The sequence below is a fragment of the Salmo trutta genome, chromosome 1 (genome assembly GCF_901001165.1).
Source record: "Salmo trutta chromosome 1, fSalTru1.1, whole genome shotgun sequence".
NCBI lineage: Eukaryota > Metazoa > Chordata > Actinopteri > Salmoniformes > Salmonidae > Salmo > Salmo trutta.
In genome coordinates this window covers 49,282,978-49,309,959 of record NC_042957.1, presented here as the reverse complement: position 1 = coordinate 49,309,959, position 26,982 = coordinate 49,282,978, and the positions used below count along the sequence as shown (strand labels likewise).

The 26,982-nt window shown below is 42.0% G+C and overlaps 2 protein-coding genes, 1 long non-coding RNA gene and 6 other non-coding genes across 10 annotated transcripts; 1 reads left to right on the top strand and 8 right to left on the bottom strand.

Moving 5' to 3' along the window:
• Positions 1 to 4,044: 4,044 nt before the first annotated feature.
• On the bottom strand, positions 4,045 to 7,144 carry LOC115198375 (40S ribosomal protein S11). Its single transcript, XM_029760279.1, has 5 exons — positions 7,040 to 7,144; positions 6,131 to 6,271; positions 5,055 to 5,130; positions 4,660 to 4,789; positions 4,045 to 4,261 (listed from the first exon to the last, which is right to left on the bottom strand). The coding sequence occupies exons 1-5, from the start codon at positions 7,052 to 7,054 to the stop codon at positions 4,138 to 4,140; spliced, it is 486 nt and encodes a 161-aa protein (XP_029616139.1). The 5' UTR covers positions 7,055 to 7,144; the 3' UTR covers positions 4,045 to 4,137.
• Positions 4,404 to 4,487, bottom strand: LOC115147451 (small nucleolar RNA SNORD35). Its single transcript, XR_003866342.1, has one exon. It is a non-coding gene; the product is annotated as a small nucleolar RNA SNORD35 (small nucleolar RNA).
• LOC115147432 (small nucleolar RNA SNORD35) lies at positions 4,895 to 4,977 on the bottom strand. Its single transcript, XR_003866337.1, has one exon. It is a non-coding gene; the product is annotated as a small nucleolar RNA SNORD35 (small nucleolar RNA).
• Positions 5,918 to 5,999, bottom strand: LOC115147456 (small nucleolar RNA SNORD35). The gene has a single exon (XR_003866345.1). It is a non-coding gene; the product is annotated as a small nucleolar RNA SNORD35 (small nucleolar RNA).
• Positions 6,367 to 6,450, bottom strand: LOC115147445 (small nucleolar RNA SNORD35). Its single transcript, XR_003866340.1, has one exon. It is a non-coding gene; the product is annotated as a small nucleolar RNA SNORD35 (small nucleolar RNA).
• On the top strand, positions 7,121 to 21,485 carry LOC115198360 (apoptosis regulator BAX-like). 2 transcript variants are annotated; one of them, XM_029760271.1, is made up of 7 exons: positions 7,121 to 7,139; positions 7,268 to 7,412; positions 14,867 to 14,915; positions 19,560 to 19,724; positions 19,841 to 19,976; positions 20,202 to 20,306; positions 20,434 to 21,485. In XM_029760271.1, the coding sequence occupies exons 2-7, from the start codon at positions 7,382 to 7,384 to the stop codon at positions 20,530 to 20,532; spliced, it is 585 nt and encodes a 194-aa protein (XP_029616131.1). In that variant the 5' UTR covers positions 7,121 to 7,139; positions 7,268 to 7,381; the 3' UTR covers positions 20,533 to 21,485. The 2 variants fall into 2 exon arrangements, with proteins under 2 accessions (XP_029616131.1, XP_029616121.1); XM_029760261.1 differs by lacking the exon at positions 7,121 to 7,139 and having other exon boundaries at positions 7,172 to 7,412.
• Positions 21,486 to 21,771: 286 nt separating this feature from the next.
• On the bottom strand, positions 21,772 to 22,268 carry LOC115198384 (uncharacterized). The gene is made up of 2 exons (XR_003879222.1): positions 22,170 to 22,268; positions 21,772 to 21,891 (listed from the first exon to the last, which is right to left on the bottom strand). It is a non-coding gene; the product is annotated as an uncharacterized LOC115198384 (long non-coding RNA).
• Positions 21,997 to 22,076, bottom strand: LOC115147466 (small nucleolar RNA SNORD35). The gene has a single exon (XR_003866350.1). It is a non-coding gene; the product is annotated as a small nucleolar RNA SNORD35 (small nucleolar RNA).
• Positions 22,269 to 22,759: 491 nt separating the features above from the next.
• On the bottom strand, positions 22,760 to 22,841 carry LOC115147473 (small nucleolar RNA SNORD35). The gene has a single exon (XR_003866351.1). It is a non-coding gene; the product is annotated as a small nucleolar RNA SNORD35 (small nucleolar RNA).
• Between the last annotated feature and the right edge of the window lie 4,141 nt (positions 22,842 to 26,982).

Sequence of the window (26,982 nt, the reverse complement as noted above, 5' to 3'; positions counted from 1 at the left end):
GGAGCTGCTTTGCTGCCTCAGGGCCTGGACAGCTTGCTATCATCGACGGAAAAATGAATTCCCAAGTTAATCAAGACATTTTGCAGGAGAATGTAAGGCTATCTGTCTGCCAATTGAAGCTCAACAGAAGTTAGGTGATGCAACAGGACAACGATCCTAAACACAGAAGTAAATCAACAACAGAATGGCTTCAACAGAAGAAAATACGCCTTCTGGAATGGCCCAGTCAGAGTCCTGACCTCAACCCGATTGAGACGCTGTGGCATGACCTCAAGAGAGCGGTTCACACCAGACGTCCCAAGAATATTTCTGAACTGAAACAGTTTTGTAAAGAGGAATGGTCCAAAATTCCTCCTGACTGTTATGCAGGTCTGATCCACAACTACAGAAAACGTTTGGTTGAGGTTATTGCTGCCAAAGAAGGTTCAACCAGTTATTAAATCCAAGGGTTCACATACTTTTTCCACCCTGCACTGTGAATGTTTACACGGTGTGTTCAAGAAAGACATGAAAACGTATAATTGTTTGTGTGTTATTAGTTTAAGCAGACTGTGTTTGTCTATTGTTGTGACTTAGATGAAGATCAGATCAGATCACATTTTATGACCAATTTATGCAGAAGTCCAGGTAATTCCAAAGGGTTCACATACTTTTTCTTGCCACTGTATGTGTTATTTCATAGTTTTGATGTCTTCACTATTATTCTACAATGTATAAAATAGTAAATATGAAGAAAAACCCTGGAATGAGTAGGTGTGTCCAACCTTTTGACTGGTACTGTATATATGTGCGCCATTCGGAGGGTGAATGGGCAAGACAAAAGATTGAAGTGCCTTTGAACGGGGTACGGTAGTAGGTGCCAGGCGCACTGGTTTGTGTCAAGAACTGCCACGCTGCTGGGTTTTTCATGCTCAACAGTTTCCCGTGTGTATCAAGAATGGTCCACCACATAAAGGTCATCCAGTCAACTTGACACAACTGTGGAAAGCAATGGAGCCAACATGGGTCAGCATCCTTGTGGAACGCTTTTGAGACCTTGTAGGGTCCATGCCAGACACATTGAGACTGTTCTGAGGGCAAAGGGGAGGGTGTAACTCAATATTAGGAAGGTGTTCTTATTGTTTTGTACAGTCAGTGTAGGCTATATATATATATATATATATATATATATATATATATATATATATATACACTGAACAAAAATATAAATGCAACGTGCAGCAATTTCAACAATTTTACTGAGTTACAGTTCAAATAAGGAAATCAGTCAATTGAAATACATTTATTAGGCCCTAATCTTTGGATTTCACATGACTGGACAGGGGCACAGCCATGGGTGGGTCCTGGGAGGGCATAGGCCCACCCATTTTGGAGCCAGGCCAGCCCACTGGGGAGCCAGGCCCAGCCAATCAGAATGAGGGCTTTATTTCAGACAGAAATACTCCTCAGTTTCATCACTTGTCCGGGTGGCTGCTCTCAGATGATCCCTCAGGTGAAGAATTCAGATGTGGATGTCCTGGGCTGGCGTGGTTACACGTGGTCAGCTCATGAAACAACACTTTATGTTGCGTTTATATTTTTGTTCAGTATACATGGGTTTAACCTCTACTCAGCTACCATTTGGAGTTGTTTTAATTTTATTTTGAATTTTAGGACCCCTTTAAGTATAAAAAAATAAAGGATAAAATATTTAATTTGTCCTTTAATATAGCCCATAGAAATGCATTGAATAACACATTCATAAATGGAAAAAAAGACAAGTCAAAAAATAAATAATAAGGAATGAAGTGTCTGTGGGGGTTCGCTAGTCTCCCATTTCTACAGTGGGGTCATATTAGTTTGTAGCCCAAATGGGTCTGAAGCTAGACAGAAATGGGCACATCAGCTTTACCGACTTCAGACGAGTCCCGTGGGGGTCGTAGAGCAAAACCATTGTCTTTCCATAGAGTAGTCATATTAGTTTGTAGGAGAAAATCAATTTTCGGGATGTCTCACGGTTTGACAAACACCGCTGTAGCTCGGCCCCCTTCCACTGCAGATGCGGAAGGCTGACATCTGCGGATGCAGTGGATTTGAGATGCATCCCATGTAAAAAGAAAAAAGCATATCGCTCTAGTCTAAATTTACAGATTTTTCCGGAGATTTTCTTTATTTGTGTTACTTAGATTGACAAGACTATTAAATTGCTGAGACCATTCACTTTATTTTAATGGCTGAGCCAAAAACGCAAAATGCTCAATGCATAATACTGTTCCAAATAAAATAGCAAATACAGAGACATTGTGTATAATGTATTTTTTTTCTTCCAATTCCATCCAACTTCAAGTGCTGGTTGTAAAAGCCTAATACAGGCTCATTCAAATCTGGACCTTGAAGCTAGTTCCACTGCTGATGTTCATGCTTCCCATCAAATCAAGGACTGATTTACAAAGATGGTGAATAAATGAAGATAGTTCACCCAGGACATTTATCATTGAAAAAAATTATACGTTCCAGTCTACTTAACTGGGTGTCTCCCCCATAGACACCAACGCAATAGCAGCTGGTTCTGGTCTACTTAGTTAATTGACTTTCATTGAAACAAAAAAACAAAACAAATTAAAATAACAGCGTGTGTGGTGTCTCACTTCCAATTCAGGTTCTGTGATTTAGGTCACCAGATGGACACAACTTATCAAGTAAAACAGAAAACCAGCAGTACTCTGCACCTACAAACAGATTTGAATACAACCAGCCTAGATTATCAGATCACTGCAGATCCCATTACAATAAAACTAAAGTATGCCTAAGTATAACTTGATCTGCAACAGAGACCGTTTGCTCCAAACAGAAAACGTTTTGCAACAAAAGCTAGTTTATTGAACAGATTCAGGTAGGGACCAGTTTACTCTAGGAACCAAACGAAAATAAACTAGGGGGACCTACCTGAATTAGTCCAATAGAAACTAATTTGCTGCAAAACGATTGTTGGGCATAAATGTTTCCACTGCAAAAAAAATTGCAACACTAACGAATATACCGAAATGAAAAATAAACTCCATCACACTGGTTGTCTTGACGGTCCACAATTTAATGGATCTTTAAAGGAATAAAAAGATTTGGCACGGGTCCTCAGATCCTCAAAAGGTTCCACAGCTGCACCATCGAGAGGATCCTGACTGGTTGCATCACCGCCTAGTATGGCAACTGCTCGGCCTCCAACCGCAAGGCACTACAGAGGGTAGTGCGTACGGCCCAGTACATCACCGGGGCTAAGCTTCCTACCATCCAGGACCTCTATACCAGGTGGTGTCAGAGTAAAGCCCTAAAAATTGGCAAAAACTCCAGTCACCCTAGTCAGACTTCTCTTTCCTACTGCACAGCAAGCGGTACCGGATTGACAAGACTAGGTCCTAAAGGCTTTTTGACAGTTTCTACCCCCCCCCCCCTTTTTTTTTTACACTGCTGCTACTGTTTCACTTTACCTATATGTACATATTACCTGAACTAACCGGTGCCCCCATATAGCCTGCTGTTATTTTTCTATTTTATTTGTTTACTTCAGTCTATTTAGTAAATACTTAAACCTTTTCTTAAATCTGCATTGTTGGTTAACGGCTGGTAAGCAAGCATTTCACTGTAAGGTCTACACCCGTTGTATCCAGCGCATTTGACATTAAATTTGATCTTGTTTACAATTACATTTATGTAAGAACCTATACATTTGTGGAGCAGCTAGATCACTGTGCTGGAGTTTCATTACAACTTCAAGAAAAACTCAGGCTTTAAAAGACAGGCAAATGGCCCTGCGGCTGGAGACACCAATTTCACGTTCACAACACTACAGGAACACGATAGTTGGAAAATGACGGCTGAGCCAATGTTTTTTTTGAATGGAAGTCATCAGTTGACGGATGGACAAAGGAAAGAACTGTCCAGCAGAACACTCAATAAATCAGCCTCAGCCATTACACAAAACAAAGCACTCATTTCAGTTAATTGGCAAAGGCTCCCTTTGAATTATACAAACAATTATTTTACAAAAGACAGGCCAGAAGACCAAGATACAGAACATTCTTTATTTCAGATACAACAGAGCAGGTCAGCCTAGAAAGAAAGCCTTCCTGTCAATTGGTCTCATCTCATGCACATCCTAGATTAGAATTTCTGGAACTGCTTCTTCGCTCCAGCGGCCTTTGTGACCTTGAGGACGTTGAACCTCACTGTCTTGCTGAGGGGTCGGCACTCTCCGACGGTAACAATGTCTCCGACGGAGACGTCTCTGCAGAGAAAAGGAGGGCATTATTGGAGCATAATCCTGAAGTCACCAAGGCACTGCTTTTGGAGGTATGACAACGTCAAGATAATCCAAGGGAAATTTAGAAACACGGAAACCAATGTGCCATCTCATGTGATAGGTAGGCCAAACTGCATCAGTGTTGCCATTAGGCAGTGTCGTCAGAGCCACATGGGCTTGGAAGACCATCGTGAGAAAAACATCATTTGCAGCCAACATCAAATCTGATTTAATGGAACTTCAACTGTAGTGCAAGTGAGTTACAGCCATCCCTGCAGTAGGAAAGGCACGGTCAGCCAATTATCAGATACAGCCTGGTCAGAAAAACGCATGCAAGGAAGAGAGGTTGGAAAGGCTCAACAGTATGACAGAGATCCTCTTACCTGAAGGCAGGTGAGAGATGGACCGACATGTTCTTGTGCCTCTTCTCAAAGCGGTTGTATTTGCGGATGTAATGCAGGTAGTCACGTCTGATGACGATGGTCCTCTGCATCTTCATCTTGGTCACCACGCCTGAAAAGGCAGAATCAGGTCAATGTGTGGTCAATCTTAGAATACATCTAAGCACTGATCTAGGGATAGGAGTAGACCGTTGAATAGGGTGAGCAGGGGGTTTGGGTCGTTGCATCAGTAATGCCATAAGGCGTTGTCGTCATAACCAGAAGGCTTGGAAGACCATCGTGAGAAAAACATCATTTGCAGTTCAGTGAGAAAACAAAGCTGACTGTTTTACATCCAAACCAAAAACAATAAACAGCAAGGAAATGTAAAGACTAACCGGAGAGGATACGACCACGGATGGAGACATTTCCAGTGAAGGGGCATTTCTTGTCAATGTAAGTGCCATCAATAGCCTGTAGAAACAAAATATGTTAGGTTCTCTGCAAATCCTTCCAAAATTCTCAAACCCAGGTAAAAAAATAACAAAAAGAAACCCAACATTCAACAATTAATGATTTTACTGAGGTTGAGTTCATATGGAAACCAGTCAATTGAAAAAAATTCATTAGGCCCTAATCTTTGGATTTCACATGAATGGGCAGGGGCACAGCCATGGGTGGGCATAGACCCACCCACTGAGGAGCCAGACCCAGAAAGTTTTCCCCACAAAAGGGCTTTGGACAGAAATACCCGTTTCAGCTGTCAGGGTGGCTGGTCTCAGACAATGGTTACACGTGGTCTGCAGTTGAGGCCGGTTAGACATACTGCCAAATTCTCTACAACGACGTTGGAGGCAGCTTATGGTAGAGAAATGAAAATTCAATTTTCTTGCAAAAGCTCTGGTGGACATTCCTGCAATCAGCATGCCAATTGCAAGCTCCCTAAATTTTAGACATCTGTGGCATTATGGCAAAACTTGATATTTTAGTATGGCCTTTAATTGCGCCCAGCACAAGGTTCACCTGTGTAATGATAATGCTGTTTAATCAGCTTCTTGATATGCCACAGGTGGATGGATTATTTTGGCAAATGATAAATCCTCAGTAACAGGGATGTAAACAAGTTTGAACAACATTTTATAGAAATAAGCTGTTTGTGCATATGGAAGATTTCTGGGATCTTTTATTTCCACTCATGAAACATGGGACCAACAAATTACATCTATATTTTTTTTTCAGTATGGATGCCAAAAGCCCTCCTATAACTGCATCAGTGTTGCCATTAGGCAGTGTCGTCAGAGCCTCAGGCTTGGAAGACCATCGTGAGAAAAACATCATTTGCAGCTTGCAAAAAGCAGTTAACCATACAAGCTAATTGACTACTAGATACAAGGCTGTATTCAAAGATGAATCATACTGCCCATAAGGAGCACAACTGTAGTTTTAGGATAGTTTAGGTCGTTGGGTAAATTACCTCTCTTGGAGTTTTGAAGCCTAGCCCAACGCTCTTGTGGTAGCGTGGGAGCTTCTCCTTGGCCTCCTTGCCACCTTCACCAACCAGAACACGCTTCTTGTTCTGGAAGATGGTTGGCTGCTTCTGATAAGCCCTCTCCGTCTGTGGGGAAAATACGTAACACCAGGTCAAAAACTGATCTATGCAGAGACTAACCCATCGCTCCATCATGGATCTGAAAAGACCAATCTTCAAGTTACACTGCATCAGTGTTGCCATTAGGCAGTGTCATCAGAGCCTCATAGGCTAGGAAGACCATCGTGAGAAAAACATCATTTGCAGGTAAATCAATGTGCATTTTGAAATAGACCTGACTACAGAGAAGCAGTAGATGACAGGATGCACTAGCAAGATTTACAATCTATGAAGCTGACCATAATGAACGTTATGAATAACTAGGTAGCTAACTTAACAATAGCCATAAAAAGTCCATAACATTTGGAATATACAAGTTGAGAAAGTAGACCGCTGAGTTTAGCCAACCAACCGGTGATCTGGCTAGCTAGCTAAATTCGCGTATAAACTAACCTAACGGCTATAGCTTTCCCAGTACGCTAAGCTTCTCGCGCATACATTTATCTAGTCAGTAAATTTCGATTATTAACTACAGATGAAGCATACGCCAAATGCTGTAAAGGCCTAGTTAGCAGACTTCCTACTGGATCTCCGAAAAAGCGCACCAGACAGCACAGGGCCTAGAACGTGATAGTCGAATTAAATAAGACCGTTAAGGGCCCAGTCAACTTTGATATACTTCAATCGCATGCTCTTCGCTTAACAAACGCTATTTATTGTAGGCTACAATGCAATGATGTTAATTTTTCTATCTAAAAAGCACATTCATTTCGCCACGCTTTTTGTTGAACGTACTTGTGCGTCCGCCATCTTTGCCAGCCGAGTCGTAAAGAGAACTAAGCATGCGCGCGACGGACAGAAGTCAGAAAGGACAGGATATGACGTTTAAGAAAGGGTAAGTCAGAAGCGGAACGTTGGATTCCATTTGTGTCAAAATGTTTGTATTCATTGCTAATTAAACTTGCTATAGACTTAGTCTTTTGTAAGTTGACTACTCACAAATGCTATCGGCCCTCTGCATAGTGCTGTTGCAAGCTGGCATTCGTGAACGAGCAAAACGAAGCCACTCCTCTGGTGCTGTAAACATATGTCACATGACTGCAGGCGGAAGCAGACCTAAAGTAATCTTAGTACAAGATGGCAGCGACGTCGGGGGGAAGCGATTCAGGTAAGTGACATAACTATGATAAACACAATCGATACGGAACCGTAGTACTGATATCGTAATTATCGTGAGCCGGAACAAAAAGTATTTGTCACGATTTAGCGAACTTTTGTTTGTTGCCGGTAGGACCCAGGCGTGTCGAGCTAGCCAGCTAACATAACACCCAGCCATCCCATCTCTGAAACATGCCCTTACACATAACTTGGTAAACTATCTAGGAAAGCTACATTATTGTTATCTAGTTGTTCAACTGGGGGAAAAGTGTACAGTTAACTTGTTTCCTGTTCTCATCAAGCTAGCTTTAAAGCCTGTATGTGATAGTCTGTAATAAACAATTGGTATATTTAAACCAAAAAAATATTGAACCTTTTATTTAACCAGGTAGGCAAGTTGAGAACAAATTCTCATTTACAACTGCGACTTGCGACAGCCCAATCATTTGTATTATGTTGGATATTCGGTTTTCACTCGTCAATAGCTATTGAACCAAGTATGCCATGACAATGAATATTGTATATTCTGAATCAGGGGATTCGAACCAGGGACTGTAGTCACGCCGCTTGCACTGAGATGCAGTGCCTTTGACCGCTGCGCCACTCAGGAGCCCAAATATAAAATGGTAACAGAGGAGTGGCTTCGTTTTCACTATTGAACCAAGCATGCCATGAGATATTCTGAATCGGGAGGATGGACAACAATCGACACCTTTTTGTGTGTAAATCTTAGATTTTTTCGAAGATTGAAATCGGACATATTTTTTTTATTGACACAAAAAAGCTCTGGATTGTTCTCCATCCTTCCCTGGTTTAGAATATACAATTGTCATGGCATGCCTGGTTCAATAGTTATTGACGAGAGAAGTGAATATCCTATATAAAACAACCTTTACCTTGGTACTGAACCATATACCTACCGGCTCTCTAAAAAGTTGGTTAAACAATATTTTCCTGGGGATATTTTGTCTCATATCTCGAGCAGGTGAAGGACAAACCACAGACAATCGGTACAGTAAATTTAAATGTAATTTTATTCAACATTCTGTCAAGGAACATTTACACGGTTTTGCAGGCATTCGTTTAAGGCTGTATATACCAATTTTGTATTTATTATGGATCCCCATTAGCTGCTGCTAAGGCAACAGCTACTTTTCCTGGGGTCCAGCAAAATTAAGGCAGTCAATACAATTTTAAAATCTATTTATTTGTATTTAACTAGGCAAGTTTGTTAAGAACAAATTCTTATTTACAATGACGGCCTACCAAAAGGCAAAAGACCTCCTGCGGGGACAGGGGGCTGGGATTAAAAATAAATGTAGGACAAAACACACATTACAACAAGAGACAACACTACATAAAGAGAGACCTTAGACAAAAACATAGCAAGGCAGCAACACATGACAACACAGCATGGTAGCAACACAACATGGCAACATGGGAGCAGCACAAAACATGGTACAAACATTATTGGGCACAGACAACAGCACATAGGGCAAGAAGGTAGAGACACAATACATCACGCAAAGCAGCCACAACTGACAGTAAGTGTCCATGATTGAGTATTTGAATGAAGAGTTTGAGATTAAACTGTTGAGCTTGAGTGTTTGTTGCAGCTCGTACCAGTTGCTAGCTGCAGCTAATTGAAAAGACGAGCGACCTAGGGAAGTGTGTGCTTTGGGGACCTTTAACAGAAAGTGACTGGCAGAACGGGTGTTGTATGTGGAGGATGAAGGCTGCAGTAGATATCTCAGATAGACGGGAGTGAGGCCTAAGAGGGTTTTTATAAATAAGCATCAACCAGTGGGTCTTGCGACGGGTATTCAGAGATGACCAGTTTACAGAGGAGTATAGAGTGCAGTGATGTATCCTATAAGGAGCTTTGGTGGCAAATCTGATGGCTGAATGGTAAAGAACATCTAGCCGCTCGAGAGCACCCTTACCTGCTGATCTGTAAATTATGTCTCCGTAATCTAGCATGGGTAGGATGGTCATCTGAATCAGGGTTAGTTTGGCAGCTGGGGTGAAAGAGGAGCGGTTACGATAGAGGAAACCAAGTCTAGATTTAACCTAAGCCTGCAGCTTTGATATGTGCTGAGAGAAGGTCAGTGTACTGTCTAGCCATACTCCCAAGTACTTGTTTGAGGTGACTACCTCAAGCTCTAAACCCTCAGAGGTACTAATCACCTCTGGGGAGAGGGGCATTCTTCTTACCAAACCACATGACCTTTGTTTTGGAGGTGTTCAGAACAAGGTTAAGGTTAGAGAAAGCTTGTTGGACACTAAGAAATCTTTGTTTTAGAACATTTAACACACAATATGGGGAGGGGACAGCTGAGTATAAGACTATCATCTGCATATAAATGGATGAGAGAGCTTCCTACAGCCTGAGCTATGTTGTTGATGTAAATTGAGAAGAGCGTGGGGCCTAGGATTGAGCCTTGGGGTACTCCCTTGGTGACAGGCAGTGGCGGAGACAGCAGATTTTCTGACTTTATACACTGCACTCTTTGAGAGAGGTAGTTAGCAAAAAAGGCTAAAGACCCTTCAGAGACACCAATACTCCTTAGCCGGCAAACAAGAATGGAATGGTCTACCGTATCAAAAGCTTTGGCCAAGTCAATAAAAATAGCAGCACAACATTGCTTAGAATCAAGGGCAATGGTGACATCATTGAGGACCTTTAAGGTTGCAGTGACACATCCATAACCTGAGTGGAAACCAGACTGCATACCAGAGAGAATACTATAGACATCAAGAAAGCCAGTCAGTTGATTATTGACACATTTTCCCAACACTTTTGATAAACAGGGAAAAATAGAAATAGGCCTATAACAGTTAGGATCAGCTTGATCTCCGTAGCTGTCTTTCAAGCAATGGGAACCTCACCAGAAAGGAGAGACAGGCTTGGCGATGATAGGGGCAGCAACCTTAAAGAAGAAACCATCTGACCCAGATGATTTTTTGGGGTCAAGTTTCAGGAGCTCCTCTAGCACCTCAGACTCAGTGACCGCCTGCAGGGAGAAACTTTGTAGCGGAGCAGTGGGAAAAAGAGGGAGAAGCATCGGGGCTAGTCGCATTAGAAGGAGTGGGAGATGAGGAAATGTTGGACGGGCAAGGAGGCATGGCTCAGTCAAATAGGAATCCTGACTTAATGAAGTGGTGATTAAAGAGCTCAGCCATGTGCTTCTTGTCAGTAACAACCACATCATCAACTTTAAGGGATATGGGCAGCTGTGAGGGGTGTTAATTCTCCAGGTCTTTAATAGTTTTCCTGAACTTCTTGGGGTTAGACCCACAGAGAGAGAACGGCTCCTTAAAGTAACTAACTTTGGCCTTCTGGATAGCTTGAGTGCACTTGTTTCTCATTTGCCTGAACGAGAGCCAGTCAGCCTTTAAAAACACAATACATTCACAGATTTCACAACAAACGGTGTGCGCTCTGGCCCCTACTCCACCACTACCACATATATACAGTCCAAAATCCATGTGTACATGTGTGTATAGTCAAATCAAATTGTATTTGTCACATGCGCCGAAAACAACAGGTGTAGACTTTACAGTGAAATGCTTACTTACAAGCCCTTAACCAACAATGCAGTTAAGAACCCCCCCCAAAAAAGTAAGAGATAAGAATAACAAATAATTAAAGAGCAGTGGTAAATAACAACAGCTGGGTTATATACAGACGGTACCGGTACAGAGTCAATGTGCAGGAGCACCAATGTTGAGGTAATTGAGGTAATATGTAGATAGTTATTAAAGTGACTATGCATAGATAATAACAGAGTAGCAGCAGCATAGAAGAGACGGGGGCGGCAATGCAAGTAGCCGTTTGATTAGCTGTTCAGGAGTCTTATGGCTTGGGGGTAGAAGCATCTTGGACCTAGACTTGGCGCTCCGGTACCGCTTGCCATGCAGAAGCAGAGAGATCAGTCAATGACTAGGGTGGCTGGAGTCTTTGGCAATTTTTAGGGCCTTCCTCTGACACCGCCTGGTATAGAGGTCCTGGATGGCAGGAAGCTTGGCCCTGGTGATGTACTGGGCCGTATACACTACCCTCGTCAAGAGGCTCTCGATGGTGCAGCTGTAGAACCTTTTGAGGATCTGAGGACCCATGCCAAGTCTTTTCAGTCCCCTGAGGGGGAATAGGTTTTGTCGTGCCCTCTTCAGACTGTCTTAGTGTGCTTGGACCATGTTGGTGATGTGGACGCCAAGGAACTTGAAGCTCTCAACCTGCTCCACTACAGCCCCGTCGATGAGAATGGGGGCGTGCTCGGTCCTCTTTTTCCTGTAGTCCGCAATTATCTCCTTTGTCTTGATCACATTGAGGGAGAGGTTGATGTCCTTGCACCACACGGTCAGGTCTCTGACCTCCTCCCTATATGTTGTGTCATCGTTGTCGATGAGCAGGCCTACCACTTTGTCATCGGCAAACTTAATGGTGGTGTTAGAGTCGTGCCTGGCCGTGCAGTCATGAGTGAACAGGGAGTACAGGAGGGATTTGAGCACGCACCCCTGAGGGGCCCCCGTGTTGAGGATCAGCGTGGCGGATGTGTTGTTACCTACCCTTACCACCCCCAGGAAGTCCTGGATCCAGTTTAGTCCAAGGGTCCTTAGCGATGAGCATTGAGGACACTATGGTGTTGAACGCTGAGCTGTAGTCAATAAATAGCATTCTCACATAGGTGTTTCTTTTGTCCAGGTGGGAAAGGGCAGTGTGGAGTGCAATAGAGATTGCATCATCTGTAGATCTGTTGGTGCGGTATGCAAATTGGAGTGGGTCTAGGGTTTCTGGGATAATGGTGTTGATATAGCATTTCATGGCTATAGATGTGAGTGCTACCGGTCTGTAGTCATTTAGGCAGGTTACCTCAGTGTTCTTGGGCACAGGGACTATGGTGGTCTGCTTGAAACATGTTGGTATTACAGACTCAGACAGGGAGGGGCTGAAAATGTCAGTGAAGACACTTGCCAGTTGGTCAGCGCATGCTCAGAGAACACGTCCTGGTAATCCGTCTGGCCCAGCAGCCCTGTGAATGTTGACCTGTTTAAAGGTCTTACTCAAGTTGGCTGCGGAGAGCGTGATCACACAGTCGTCTGGAACAGCTGATGCCCTCATGCATGTTTCAGTGTTACTTGCCTCAAAGCGAGCATATAAGTAATTTAGCTCGTCTGGTAGGCTTGTGTCACTTGGCAGCTCTCGGCTGTGCTTCCCTTTGTAGTCTGTAATAGTTTGCAAGCCCTGCCAGATCCGACGAGCATCGGAGCCAGTGTAGTATGATTTGATCTTAGTCCTGTATTGACGCTTTGCCTGTTTGATAGTTCATCGGAGGGCATAGCAGGATTTCTTAAGCTTCCGGGTTAGTCCCGCTCCTTGAAAGCGGCAGCTCTACCCTTTAGCTTAGTGCGAACGTTGCCTGAATTCCATGGCTTCTGGTTGGTGTATGTACGTACAGTCACTGTGGAGACGACATCCTCGATGCACTTATTGATAAAGCCAGTGACTGGTGTGGTGTACTCCTCAATGCCATCGGAAGAATCCCGAAACATATTCCAGTCTGTGCTAGCAAAACAGTCCTGTAGTTTAGCATCACTGGTGCTTCCTGCTTAAATTTGAGCTTGTAAGCAGGAATCAGGAGGATAGTTATGGTCAGATTTGCCAAATGGCGGGCGAGGGAGAGCTTTGTACGCGTCTCTGTGTGTGGAGTAAAGGTGGTCTAGAATTTTTTTCCCTCTGGTTGCACATTTAACATGCTGATAGAATTTAGGTAAAACTGATTTAAGTTTCCCTGCATTAAAGTCCCCGGCCACGAGGAGCGCCGCCTCTGGATGAGTGTTTCCCTATTTGCTTATGGCGGAATACAGCTCATTGAGTGCGGTTTTAGTGCCAGCTTCTGTCTGTGGTTGTATGTAGACAGCTACGACAAATACAGATCTCTCTAGGTAGTGTGGTCAACAGCTTATCATGAGATACTCTACCTCAGATGAGCAAAACCTTAAGACTTCCTTATATAACGTCCACCAGCTATTATTTACAAATATGCATAGGCCCCCGCACAGTGTCTTACCAGAAGCTTCTGTTCTGTCCTGCCGATAGTGTATAACCCACCAGTTGTATGTTATTGTCGTCGTTAAGCCAAGACTCAGTGAAACATAAGATATTACAGTTTTTAATGCCCTGTTGGTAGAATATACGTGCTTTCAGTTCGTCCCATTTATTTTCCAGCGATTTGAATGTTAGCTAGCAGGGTGGAAGGCAAGGGCAGATTAGCCACTCGTCGACTGATCCTTGCAAGGTACCCTGATCTTTTGCCACAAAATCTCAGTTTCCTTCTCCAGCGATTCACGGGGATCGGGGCCTGGTCGGGTGTCTGCAGTATACCCCTCGCGTCCGACTCATTGAAAAATAACTACTCGTCCAATTTGAGGTGAGTAATCCCAGTTCTGATGTCCAGAAGCTCTTTTCGGTCATAAGAGATGGTAGCAGCAACATTATGTACAAAACAAGTTAGAAACAATGCAAAAAGAAAGACAATATAGCATGGTTGGTTTAGAGCCGATAAAACGGCAGCCCTCCCCTCCGGCGCCATTTTCCTCAGTGCGCATGTTATCGTGTATGCATGTCTGTGCCTGTGTTGCTTCACAGTCCCCGCTGTTCCATAAGGTGTATTTTTATATTTTTTAAATGGAATTTTACTGCTTGCATCAGTTACTTGATGTGGAACAGAGTTCCATGTAGTACTGTGAGCCTTCCATAGTCTGTTCTGGACTTTAATTGTGTATTAGACTGATTCATCAGACTAGTATGTGAGTGCTAGCTAGCTGTGTTTGTTACATTTAGTCATTTGGGGGTGGGATTTGATGTTTTTAGAAGATGGGCAGGGACTCTGCTGTTTTCACGGAGAAGCTGGTTCCACCATTGGGGTGCTAGGACACAGAAGTGCTTGGACTGGGCTGAGTGGGAGCTGCCCTCATGTAGGGGTGGGAGGGCCAGATGTGGCAGTCTGAGTCTTTGTACTTCATACTCGTCATTCCAGAAACATCATAGACAACTAGCTTAACTGTAGTACATCTTGGACCAGCCCAGCGTTTTACTAATGTCAGCTGACAAGTCAACTTCTGAAAATGAGCCAGCTGGTGTTTTAACTTTATTTCACATTGTCACACTGAACTGGTCATGAGACATGCATACTTCAGTAGCTACTTGTTCAAGAATATCTGTGTGTCACATTTCAAACATGTTTAGCCCATTACATAATATATTTATGACTGCCCAGTTTCGATTTGACAGACACTTATACATTAGCCTGGCTGACGCTACCCACGTGACTCAGTCAGGAGGACTTCAAGAATTCAGTGTTTGCCAGACTACCCACACATAGGCATTGTCTTAAATTGCCTCTACTGGGCCTTGGTTTATGTCCTGGTAGTACTAACTCCAGTGCTGCTTTGTGTTCTCAGGTAATGGAACTGATCAGGTACTAGAACTGGGGGAAAAATTACTGACAGAGTGAGTATACCTTCATGTTTACTCCTGAATTTGATGTTTATTCACATTTGTCTGATTTAAATCAGGCTGTAATACACCATATAATTGGTACATATCGGTTGTCTGTGCGGTTTGTCCTTAAGAGCAGGCCATTTTCAATTTCCGCCTAAAATTACATACCCAAATCTAACTGCCAGGATATGCATATTCTTGATACCATTTGAAAGGAAACACTTAAGTTTGGAAATGTGAATTTAATGTAGGAGAACATGACAATAGATCTGGTATAAGATAATACAAAGGACAAAAAAAAGTTTTCTATTTTTAGTTATCATTTTTGACATGAAAAAGAAAAACCACACATTCAGCTAGGAAGCTGGAGGTAATTTAGATGGTGTCCATGAGGGCAACAGTGTATGTGCAAAGTTCCAGACTGATCACTCCAAGAATGAGCAAGCAACATGACATTTAGTATGAAGTCACCCAGGTGTCCCTCAAGATTTGCCCAAAATGTTCCAAAGTGGCAAATTTAAAAACATAACTACAGAAAACATACAAAAATACTATACTAATAAAATATACACGTTTACACACCCCCAGTAATGTCATGCATGATGGATCATTAGCTTCCCTACATAAAATGTACTAACAGGATACGCGACAAGAATGCTGATTCAACGTCTCCAAACACAGAAGTGAAATATTTAAGGGCCAAGTTAGCAGCCAACACTGATCTAATGTCAAGTGAACACATCAAAAACCACACAAAGTTAAGAAATTGTACACACTGATTAAAGTATTTAGAACCCCATCTACACAAGGTTGTGCTGCTGGTCCCAAGTCTCTTTCTGCTGTAAAGCACTTACCATCCTCTAATTGTAGACTGGCTAGGTGGTGGTTTGTTGTGGGGGGAGAACTTGAATGTGGTCTCTGAAATCAGTCTTAACCACAATTTGAAGATAAAAAAAAAAGTGAGAACAAGTTTTATTTTGAGCCTTTATTTTAGCAATACATCAAATAAACATATAGAGGAACACTGTGGTGAAGTGTATACCTATTATTTTTTTATTAACTAGGCAAGTCAGTACAAATTCTTATTTACAATGACGCCAAACCCTGACGACGCTGGGACAATTGTGTGCGGGACTCCCAATCACAGCCGGATATAATGCAGCCCGGATTCGAACCAGGTACTGTGGTGTGTTGCGCCACTCGGGAGCCCAATGTGTATTGTAGGTTGACTTTGACATGTTGTGCCTTTCGAGTGCCTTGTTTGCTATTCATACACACATCTCATTAACGATATACATATAGCAATCAAAGAAAATTTCAGAAATCAAATTAATAATATGCAACCATTCAAACTGCATTAGCATGAGAATAGAAAAATAAACGTATTTCACTCACCAGTCTAAGGTCGCGTCCTCTCCTTCAGATGTTGTCTAAACTGACACTGTCCCGGTAGATTTCTGCTAGAATATCATCCAACCTCTATACTTGGACTTTTAGCTTTTCCAGTATTAGTAGCCATATTGTAAGTTCAACATTTGCAAAACACCTAGTTTGTGACCTGCTCTTGCATAAATCTCGACTCGCAACCGCACGAGGTTAGCGCAAACGGTTTCTGTAAAGCTATCTAGGTTTCAAAACGATAGGTGGTCATTGGACAAAGATTGTTCACTGGATTGACTATGTCGTGCCTTCCTCGCTAAAATTGGCTTTCCAAGGATATACTGAATGCAGAATGATATAGCAAAGGTTGGTTACTTTTTAGAGTGTTTGAGGAATAAATACCAACCTAATTTGACTGGTTGAAACATTTAGCGTTCAATTTTCACATTTCTTTCTTTGTAAGTTGAATGAGTGGATATAAAATCGATTGTGCATACTATATTTTGTGCATACTAATTGAGACTAACAGACCACAAAGGGATCTCAATAAAGATAAATATGCACGGTTTGTCAACAACAAAAAAGTTAGTAAAGGTTACTGGAAAATGAATAAGTCTTTACTAGAGAATGAAGTATTTAAGGAGGAAGTAGCAGGAATTATTGATAAATACTAGAATTGTGCCTGTGTTATGAATACGTTTGGAAGTTACTGGGAGCTAGTAAAATGTAATAAAGGCTTTTGGCTATTTCAATGGGGAAAGAAATTGCTCGTGCCAAGAGAGAAGGGAATATGACATCATACTTAAAAAACTGAACTAACTAATCAGGAATTACTGGAGCTATCATCATTGCTAATGCAGTTAGACTATCTACGAGGTAAAGGCCCCGGGGAGCGGTTGTAAGATCAGGACGAAAATGGATGGAAGAGGGAGAGAGAAATACAAAATACTTCTTTAATTTAGAAAAGAGGGCAGGCGAAAAGACTTCCATATGTAAATTAATGATTAATAATACTCCCAATGAAAATCCAAAAGAAATCTCTCAGCATGTTTCCCAGTTTTATCAGAATCTGTATACATCAGCCCAGCCAACTTCCAATATGGATCTTTTCTTAGACAATGATTTCAGGGATTTTTGTGATGAGTTATCTGAAATTGAGATAAGACTATTAAAAGCCTTAAGGACAATAGGTCCCCTGGAAATGATGGTTTAATAAGCATTCAATGATTCCTTTCATTCTTGCTGTTTCAAGAATCAATAGAAAAAGGGGAGTTACCAGCTTCCTTAAAGCAAGGTGTAATTACTTTGATTTACATTAAAATATATTCATTGGCAATATTAACATCAAAGATAAATGTAGTAATAAACAGATTAGGAATATTGTTTCATACTACAATTCCCTCAGCAAGATTCTTTTGGTCAAATATCTATGGTGATATACAATGGGGGAAAGCATGGAAAATTGCTAACAAATATTGTTTCAGTAACAATGTTACATAGAATGTATCCTGTGAAACATGTTTTGGAAAGATTCAAGCTGAATTGAATGAATGATTTCTGTGGAATGGAGAAGGAGACCATTTTGCATTTGTTTTTTGCCTGTATTTATAGTAGAATGTTTTTGGATTGACAAAGAATTGTTACAAAAAAATAGGACCGGTTGTACTATAATGGTTTTGATAGGATTTATTTCAGAAATTCTGACAGATAAAGATGTAGTATATTTAATTCAACTGCTAATAATACTAGGTAAATTTCATATTCACAAATGCAAATGGTCTAATTCAAAACCTAACTTTTTTCACTTTATAAATGAGTCTAAACAATGGCACTACTTTAACAAATGAAAAACAAAAAGGCAATTAAAACTTGTATTATTGAATATGATTTGTTTGTTTAGGATTCCTGGCAATGTAAATTGTATGCTTGTTTGCATGTGACTATTCCTCTTTTGTTTGTTGATAAGTGTTTTGTTGTGCACTCCTCAAACAATAGCATGGTATTTTTAAACTGTAATAGCTACTGTAAATTGGACAATGCAGTTAGAATAAGCTTTCTGCCCATATAAGACATGTGTACCGGAAAAAAAGTGTTTAAAATGACGTAGTCACATTATGTATATTGAGCAACAACTGTCCTGTAGACGGGACACCGATCCTTAAGAGGTTTTAAGCCACACGGAATTTAGATCAAAATTTCCACAGGGAAGTATTGTTTACCAGACTTTTTAGAGAGCCGGTAGGTATATGGTTCTGGTGTGTATTTTCATTCTACTGACAGATGCGACGTAAACACTTGCACAATATGTAAACAATAGCCAAGCGTCAGTGAACCAAAGACCAAACATTGCTCGCATTCAGCTGGCAAGGGCAAACCTACCAGCTCTCTAAAAAGTGTGGTAAACAACACTTATGTGGATATTTTGTCTCAAATTTCGAGCGTCTGAAGGACACTGCACAGACAACCAGTAGAGTAAGTTGAAATGTAATTTTATTCAACATTCTGGCTGAACGTTTTATAAGCTGTTGCACTCTGTTTCAGGCTGTATATACCAATTCATTAGAGAAGGATAACATATCAAATCAAACTTTGTCACATGTGCAGAATACAACAGACCTTACAAGCCCTTAACTCTTTCTTGAACTGCATTATTGTTTAAGAAAATATTTACCAAATGGTCAATGTAAATAGTCCAGGTGGCCATTTGATGAATTTTTCAGCAGTCTTTTGGCTTGGGTGTACAAGCTGTTAAGTAGCCTTTTGGTCCTAGACTTGGCGCTTTGGTACTCTTTGCCGTGTGGTAGCAGAAAGAACAGTCTGACTAGGGTGGCTGTTGTCTTTGGCAATTTTTTGGGGGCTTTCCTCTGACACCACGTATATAGGTCCTGGATGGCAGGAAGCTTGGCCCCAGTGATGTTCCTGACCGCACGCCCTACCCGCTGTAGCACCTTACGGTCAGTTGCCGTACCAGGCAGTGTTGCAACCGGTCAGGATGCTCTTGATGGTGCAGCTGTAGAACTTTTAGGATCTGGGGACCTATGCTAAATCTTCTCAGTCTCCTGAAGGGGAAAAGGTGTTATCGTGCCCTTTTCACTACTGTCTTGGTGTGTTTGAACCCTATAGTTTGTTGGTGATGTGGACACCAAGGAACTTGAAAACTGTCAACCCGCTCCACTCCAGCTCGTCGAGGTTAATGGGGGCCAGTTCGACCCACCTTTTCCTGTAGTCCACGATATACTAGCTAGTTGTTTACCCGGGACCCTCTTTTCGCAGTTTCATCTACGAGCGGGTTCGTCACCATGCTGACAGCGGGACTCAGTTGTCAGTGTCACGGACCCAGTTGATTGGGAGTATGCTGTGTGACCCCAACCACAAGGAGCTGGTCCTGTGCCTGGAGCAGATTGGAAATGAGCTGGATGGCAATACACAGCTCCAAAGGTATCTTAAACCAAGGACTTAGAAAGGGACTCCAGCTCTTTGCTTGAATAGATATTCACTTTAAATTGACCTCTGGAGTTTGTGCAATACTTAGAGCATCTCGTTTTCCCCTTCAGTATGATAAATGATACTGCACTCCAGCCCAGCCATGAGGTTTTTATGAGAGTGGCCCGTGAGATCTTCTCTGATGGAAAGTTCAACTGGGGCAGGGTGGTGGCACTCTTCTACTTTGCCTGTCGGCTGGTCATCAAGGTGAGTGTTATCAGTGGTAGTATTTTATTTAGCTCTCCTTTCTCCCTCAATCATTCTCTCGCTCTCTTGTCCTCCGTTAGACAAAGGAAACAGGGCTCATCTCAGTCGGAATAGATTCACTGTCTTGTAAACCGCAGTGCTAGGAATGGAACTGCAATTTACACGTTTTGGGATGAGTTGGCTTCTTCATTGTGCAATAAGACAGCATCGTCTTTCTCTCCTCAGGCTCTGTTGACCAAGGTCCCCCACATCATCAGAACCATTATCAGCTGGGCTACAGACTACCTGCGAGATCATGTGATCAACTGGATTAGGGATCAGGGTGGCTGGGTAAGGAATCAGTAAATGTGCTTTCCCCACATTGACTTACAAGTTTCATACATGTTTTTTTACAAATGTCTTTTTGAAATTGTGGTGATGATGGTTGAAGACAATGGTGTCTCTTCCTAATTTTTAGGAGGGAATCCGTTCCTACTTTGGCACTCCCACCTGGCAGACTGTGGGAGTGTTCCTCGCTGGAGTTCTTACCACTGTGCTGGTCATCCGCAAGATGTGAGGGGGTGGAGAGCCTGTGAGAAGGACATTAAGGGGTGGGACATAAGACTGGGTAGTAGAGGCAGACATGTGGGGGTGAATGGAAGATGTTTCTAGGGAAGGAAAAGGTGAGGAAAAATAGAGTTGGATGGAAAAACGGCAATGTTTAGACCTGATCAACCACTCCTCTCGCAAAGGATTGAGTCAGATTCAAGGTTCTTTACCTCTGTTCCCTACACCGCTGAAAAATGTGAGCGGCTCTTGACCGCACATACAGAGAGAAGGATGGAACGAGATGTGTAGAGACTCGGCCTGGGCACATCTTTTAATAATTTTTGTATTTCTTACAAACAAGTCACTGCATGATATTTGGTTGATTAAGTCTTATGAACTGATCATTTCCCCCCCCCCATCAGGTTAGCCATGAGAATCTCCTATGCTTTCCTTCTGTGCTTTATTTCTGTTGCACTTTTCTTCCATTGAGTCTCTCCTTTTTCCTATCTGATCATTCTCTCCCTCCGTCTCTTCATGGTATCTCTTTGCTGGAGTATGCATTTTGGGGTGTCTGATCATTTATATGTGCATGTGTGATCATAGGATCAGATGTTGCAGGTACATGTTTGTGCAATTCTACTGCAGACACACTGTCCGCTCAGATGTTTACCTCAGCATTGTGTTCCAAGTACTGTATTCTATGGTGGGCTATTTAAAAGCAGACCATAATCCTTAAATCAAATTCTATTTTTATACACCTTGTTAATGTGTTAAAAGAAATAAGAAAGTTACCTTATTTGTTAAGTTGTCAGTGCCTTGGTCCTTTTCTTTTCTACAATAAATTGCTTTTATTTTGTTCACATTTCTACACTTTCTATCTTTGTTAACACTCTTGTCCCCCAAAACAATATTTTTGCAGTTACACTTGTTGGTTTTGTATGTTTTAATATGAACATAAAATAAGAATGATTTATGGATTGCGATCATTATTAAGCTGTGCTTTTCTTGGTATGACAACTGCATCAGTGTTGCCATTAGGCAGTGTCGTCAGAGCCACATGGGCTTGGAAGATCGTGAGAAACATTTGCAGCCAACATCAAATCTGATTTAATGGAACTTCAACTGTAGTGCAACAGTGAGTTACAGCCATCCCTGCAGTAGGAAAGGCACGATCAGCCAATTATTGGATACAGCCTCGCGAGAAAAACACATGCAAGGAAGAGAGGTTGGAAAGGCTCAACAGTATGACAGAGATCCTCTTACCTGAAGGCAGGTGAGAGATGGACCGACATGTTCTTGTGCCTCTTCTCAAAGCGGTTGTATTTGCGGATGTAATGCAGGTAGTCACGTCTGATGACGATGGTCCTCTTCATCTTGGTCACCACGCCTGAAAAGGCAGAATCAAGTCAATGTGTGGTCAATCTTAGAATACATCTAAGCACTGATCTAGGGATAGGAGTAGACCGTTGAATAGGGTGAGCAGGGGGTTTGGGTCGTTGCATCAGTAATGCCATAAGGCGTTGTCGTCATAACCAGAAGGCTTGGAAGACCATCGTGAGAAAAACATTTGCAGTTCAGTGAGAAAACAGTTGGTCATAAAGGGCTCTAAATGCCAAAGCTGACTTTTACATCCAAAACAAACAGCAAGGAAATGTAAAGACTAACCGGAGAGGATACGACCACGGATGGAGACATTTCCAGTGAAGGGGCATTTCTTGTCAATGTAAGTGCCGTCAATAGCCTGTAGAAACAAAATACATGTTAGGTTCTCTGCAAATCTGGCTGTCTCAGACGATGGTTACACGTGGTCTGCAGTTGAGGCCGGTTAGACCTATTGCCAAATTCTCTACAACGACGGAGGCAGCTAATGTTAGAGAAATTAACATTCCATTTTGTTGCAAAAGCTCTGGTGGACATTCCTGCAGTCAGCATGCCAATTGCAAGCTCCCTCAATTTGAGACATCTGTGGCATTGTCTGACAAAACTTCATATTTTAATGTGGCCTTTAATTGTGCGCACCTATGTAATGGTCATGCTGTTTAATCGGCTTCTTGATATGCCACAGGTGGATGGATTATCTTGGCAAAGGAGAAATCCTCACTAACAGGGATGTAAACAAGTTGGTGAACATTTCATAGAAATAAGCTGTTTGTGCATATGGAACATTTCTGGGATCTTTTATTTCCACTCATGAAACATGGGACCAACAAATTACATCTATATTTTTGTTCAGTATGGATGCCAAAAGCCCTCCTATAACTGCATCAGTGTTGCCATTAGGCAGTGTCATCAGAGCCTCAGGCTTGGAAGACCATCGTGAGAAAAACATTAGCAGCTTGCAAAGAGCAGTTAACCATACAAGCTAATTGACTACTAGAGACAAGGCTGTATTCCAAAGATAATTCAACAAATTAATCATACTGCCCATAAGGAGCACAACTGCAGTTTTAGGACAGTTTAGGCCATTGGGTAAGTTACCTCTTGGGGTTTTGTTCAAATATTTTTTATTGAACACATACACAAGAATGGTGTATAGGTATAAAAGACAAGTTTACAGTTCTTATCTAAACATAAGAGAGCAGACATTAACCAAAAGACCCAGAGTTCTGGGCACAAAACAAATATTACAAAACAAGACATACAAAACAAGGACAGGTAGAAAGAAAAAAGAAAAAAAAAAAAGGGAGAGAAAAAAAAAAGAACAAAAAAAAAAGGGTCGATGTAGCCCCCCCACTTATACCACACTTTATCCCCCCTTATTCCACCCTATTCCCCTCCCAACTGCTCGGGTGGCGGGGCCAGCACACGCTGCCCAAAGGTAGATTACCGCATGACAATTGAGAGTGCGTTAAGTGCAAATTCACAGCGCCGCCTGGTCCAAGTAAGAGAGGAAAGGCTGCCAGATTTGATCAAATGTTGATAATTTATTGTTCAAAATATATCTAATTCTTTCTAAGTGTACAGTGTTTGCCAATTCGCTGAGCCATAATTTGGTAGAGGGCGCTTCCCTCTTTTTCCAAAACAACAAGATTAATTTTTTTGCCGAAATGAGACTGTAAGAGATGAGTTGTTTTTGGGAGTTGGTTAATCCGTTTAGGGAATCGGACACTCCCAGGATTATCAGAAGCGGGTCTGGGTCTATTGAAGTCTCCAGAACTTCAGAGAGGACCCCAAAAATTCCACACCAATACCCATACAAGTTAGAGCATAGGGCAAAGCAGTGGAGAAGTGTACCCTGCTCAGCCTGACATTTATCACACATAGGGGATGTACCAGGAAATATCCTATGCAGTTTGGTTTTGGAGTAGTGTAATCTGTGTAATACCTTGAATTGTATGAGACGATGTCTGGAGTTAATGGAGCAGGTGTGGATATACACCAAGCTATCTTCCCAGTCTGCCACCGAAATGTCAGTCCCTAGTTCTTCCTCCCATTTTGCCTTAATGGCATCAGTAGAGGGTGCGCTAACAGATTGAAAAGCATCATATATACGAGATATCAGTTTGTCTGAGGTGGGGCATATTTTTATGCATCCGTCAAACATGGAAGGTTTAGCATTCCCAAATGTTGGGAGGTATTTTCTAACATAGTCTCTAATCTGTAGGTATCTGAAAAAGTTACTTCTGGGAAGATTATAAGTTTCCCTCAGCGATTCAAAGGAAGCAAAGGTTCCCCCTATATATAAATCCCCTATGGTACTTATCCCCAACTCTCCCCACCGCTCAAAGGTGTTATCGAGGTTAGAGGGGGCAAAGGAGGGATTCCTGGCAACAGGAAGCATGAATGATATTGGTCTAAGATCAAAGTGGACTTTAATTTGCTTCCAGATTCGGACTGTGCTATGTATAATAGGATTGTTACGGTAAAGTGACAATCTCCAGATTGACAGGTGACAGAATCACAGCACCAATAGAGAAGGGGTGGCACTCCTCTCGCTCCATACTAAGCCAGCTGGGTGGCGGGAGTGCGTCATCCAGCAGAAACGTAACAGCGCGGAGGTTGGCGGCCCAGTAGTAAAATATAAAGTTTGGGAGAGACAATCCTCCTTCCAGCTTGGATTTACAGAGGTGTTTTTTACCTATCCTGTGTGTTTTATAATCCCAGATGAAAGGATTGATAATAGAGTCCAGTTGTTTATGAAAGGCTTTAGGTATGAATATTGGGATGTTCTGGTATAGGTAGAGCAGTTGTGGGAGGAAGACCATTTTAATGGCATTAATTCTTCCGAGCAGAGAAATTGGGAGAGTTCTCCAAAATTGTATGTTTGCCTTAAGTTTTTGCATCAGAGAGGGGAAATTCTCTTTAAATAGTAAGGAGTATTGTTTGGTAACTACAATTCCAAGGTAGGTAAATTTATCTGAAGATAGCTTAAGTGGAAGATGTTCTAGCCAGGAGGTGTTTTGCAACCGAATGGGCATTAATTCACTCTTGTTCCAATTTATTCTGTATCCCGAGAAGGTACCAAACAAATTAATCACCTCCAGAATAGCTGGAATACTATCTTGGGGTTCTGTTACATAGAGGAGAATGTCATCTGCGTATAGGGAAATCTTATTTAGAGTATGTTTAGTATTATAGCCGTGTATTGCTGCGTGAGATCTGATCGCTTGAGCGAGAGGTTCAATAATTAGAGCGAAGAGCATAGGCGACAGCGCACAACCCTGCCTTGTCCCTCTGTGAAGGTTAAATCGGGGTGACAATGATTGGTTAGTGAGTATTCTCGCACAGGGGTTCCTATATAAAAGCTGGATCCACTTTATGAACCCATCTCCAATATTAAATTTCTGTAGGACCTTGAATAGATAGGGCCACTCAACTTGGTCAAAGGCTTTTCAGCGTCAAGAGATATAACGGCTAGGTCCACGTTAGGTAACCTCTGAGAATACATAATGTTGAATAGGCGCCTGAGATTGAAGAATGAGTTTCTGTTAGGGATAAAGCCGGTCTGGTCTGAATGGACCAATTTGCCAATTAAAGTGCTCAGCCTGTTAGCCAAAGTTTTTGCTAAAATCTTTGGGTCTGTATTAAGGAGGGATATTGGTCTGTATGACCCTACCTCTTCCGGATCCTTACCCTTCTTATGTATAACTGTAATAAACGCCTCATCCAAAGTGGATGGGAGCACTCCATCCTCGTTGGCCTGAACCAACATTTTGTGTAGGTAGGGAGAGAGCATGTTGCTGAATGTTTTGTAGAATTCACTCGGGTATCCATCTGGGCCCGGGGTCTTGCCACTCTTTAGAGATTTTATTGTTTCTGTAATTTCTTCAAGAGATATTTCCTTATTCAGGAAGTTAGAGTCTTCCTGGTTCAGGGCAGGAAGATTACAGTTCTCCAAAAAGTTTTGCATAATTAAGGGGTTAGGGTCCGCTTTAGATGTATATAAAGTCTCATAAAACTGACGGAATCTGTCATTTATGTCTCTGGGGGAAGAGAGTAATTCCCCAGATGCAGATTTAACTTTGTGAATCATACGGTCACTCACATTCTTACGAAGTTGTCTGGCGAGTAGTTTGTGGTTTGTCACCAAACTCAAAATATTTTTGCTTGGCATAGAGAAAAGATTTAGCAATTTTAGCAGAGAGGATCTGATTGTATTTAAATTTTAAAGACATCATTTTTTTATGTTTCTCCCTAGATGGGTGTCTAGCATTCTCCCTATCCAGTAAGTGAATTTGTCCCTCCAGTTCTACCAATTCTCTTCTGTTTTGCCTACTCCTGGCAGTCTGAAAGGAGATGATACAGCCTCTCAAATAAGCCTTCAGTGTTTCCCACAATAATGCTGGGGAAGTCTCTGTGTTGTCGTTGGTATCAAAGAAAAATGTAATTTGATCTTTAAGATGTTCACAGAATGTTGGTTCAGTGAGGAGCTGAGGATTCAACCTCCAGACCCTCTCGTCTGGTACGATGTCACCCAATCTCAGGGAGAAGGTGAGTGGACTGTGGTCAGAGATTATAATATCATGATACCTCACATTACAGGTATAGGGGAGTAGTTTAGCATCAACCAAAAAGTAATCAATTCGAGTATAAACATTGTGAACATGAGAGTAAAAGGAGTATTCCCTACCCGTAGGGTTAGAGATCCTCCATATATCAAATAAGTTCGAATTTTTTATGTAGGTATTCAAGAATTCGCTTGAATAGGAGGTAGGGGTTCGCCGGGTAGAGGATCTATCCAAATATTGGTCTAGCACACAGTTAAGGTCCCCTCCAATGACCAGGTTAGTATGGGAGATATCTGGAATTAGGGCAAGGACTCTTTTGGAAAAAAGAGGGGTTATCAATGTTTGGCCCATAGATATTTAGTAGAGTTACAGAAGTAGAGTGGATCTCTCCTATTACGATCACATAACGACCCTCTTTGTCCACAATAGTGGTTTTATGTTGAAAGGGAATTCCTTTCCGTACCAGAATCGCTGTGCCTCTCGTTTTGGCAGAGAAGTTAGAGTGATACACTTGCCCCACCCACTTACAT

Coding starts and splice junctions, on each gene's coding strand:
- LOC115198375 (XM_029760279.1), bottom strand. Junction 4,790..5,054: donor CCGTGGTCGTATCCTCTCCG/GTTAGTCTTTAC, acceptor CTGCCTTTTCAG/GCGTGGTGACCAAGATGAAG. Junction 4,262..4,659: donor CATCTCTCACCTGCCTTCAG/GTAAGAGGATCT, acceptor TTTTCTCTGCAG/AGACGTCTCCGTCGGAGACA.
- LOC115198360 (XM_029760271.1), top strand. CDS start 7,382: ATGGCAGCGACGTCGGGGGGAAGCGATTCAG. Junction 19,725..19,840: donor GGCAATACACAGCTCCAAAG/GTATCTTAAACC, acceptor TTTCCCCTTCAG/TATGATAAATGATACTGCAC. Junction 19,977..20,201: donor CCTGTCGGCTGGTCATCAAG/GTGAGTGTTATC, acceptor TTCTCTCCTCAG/GCTCTGTTGACCAAGGTCCC.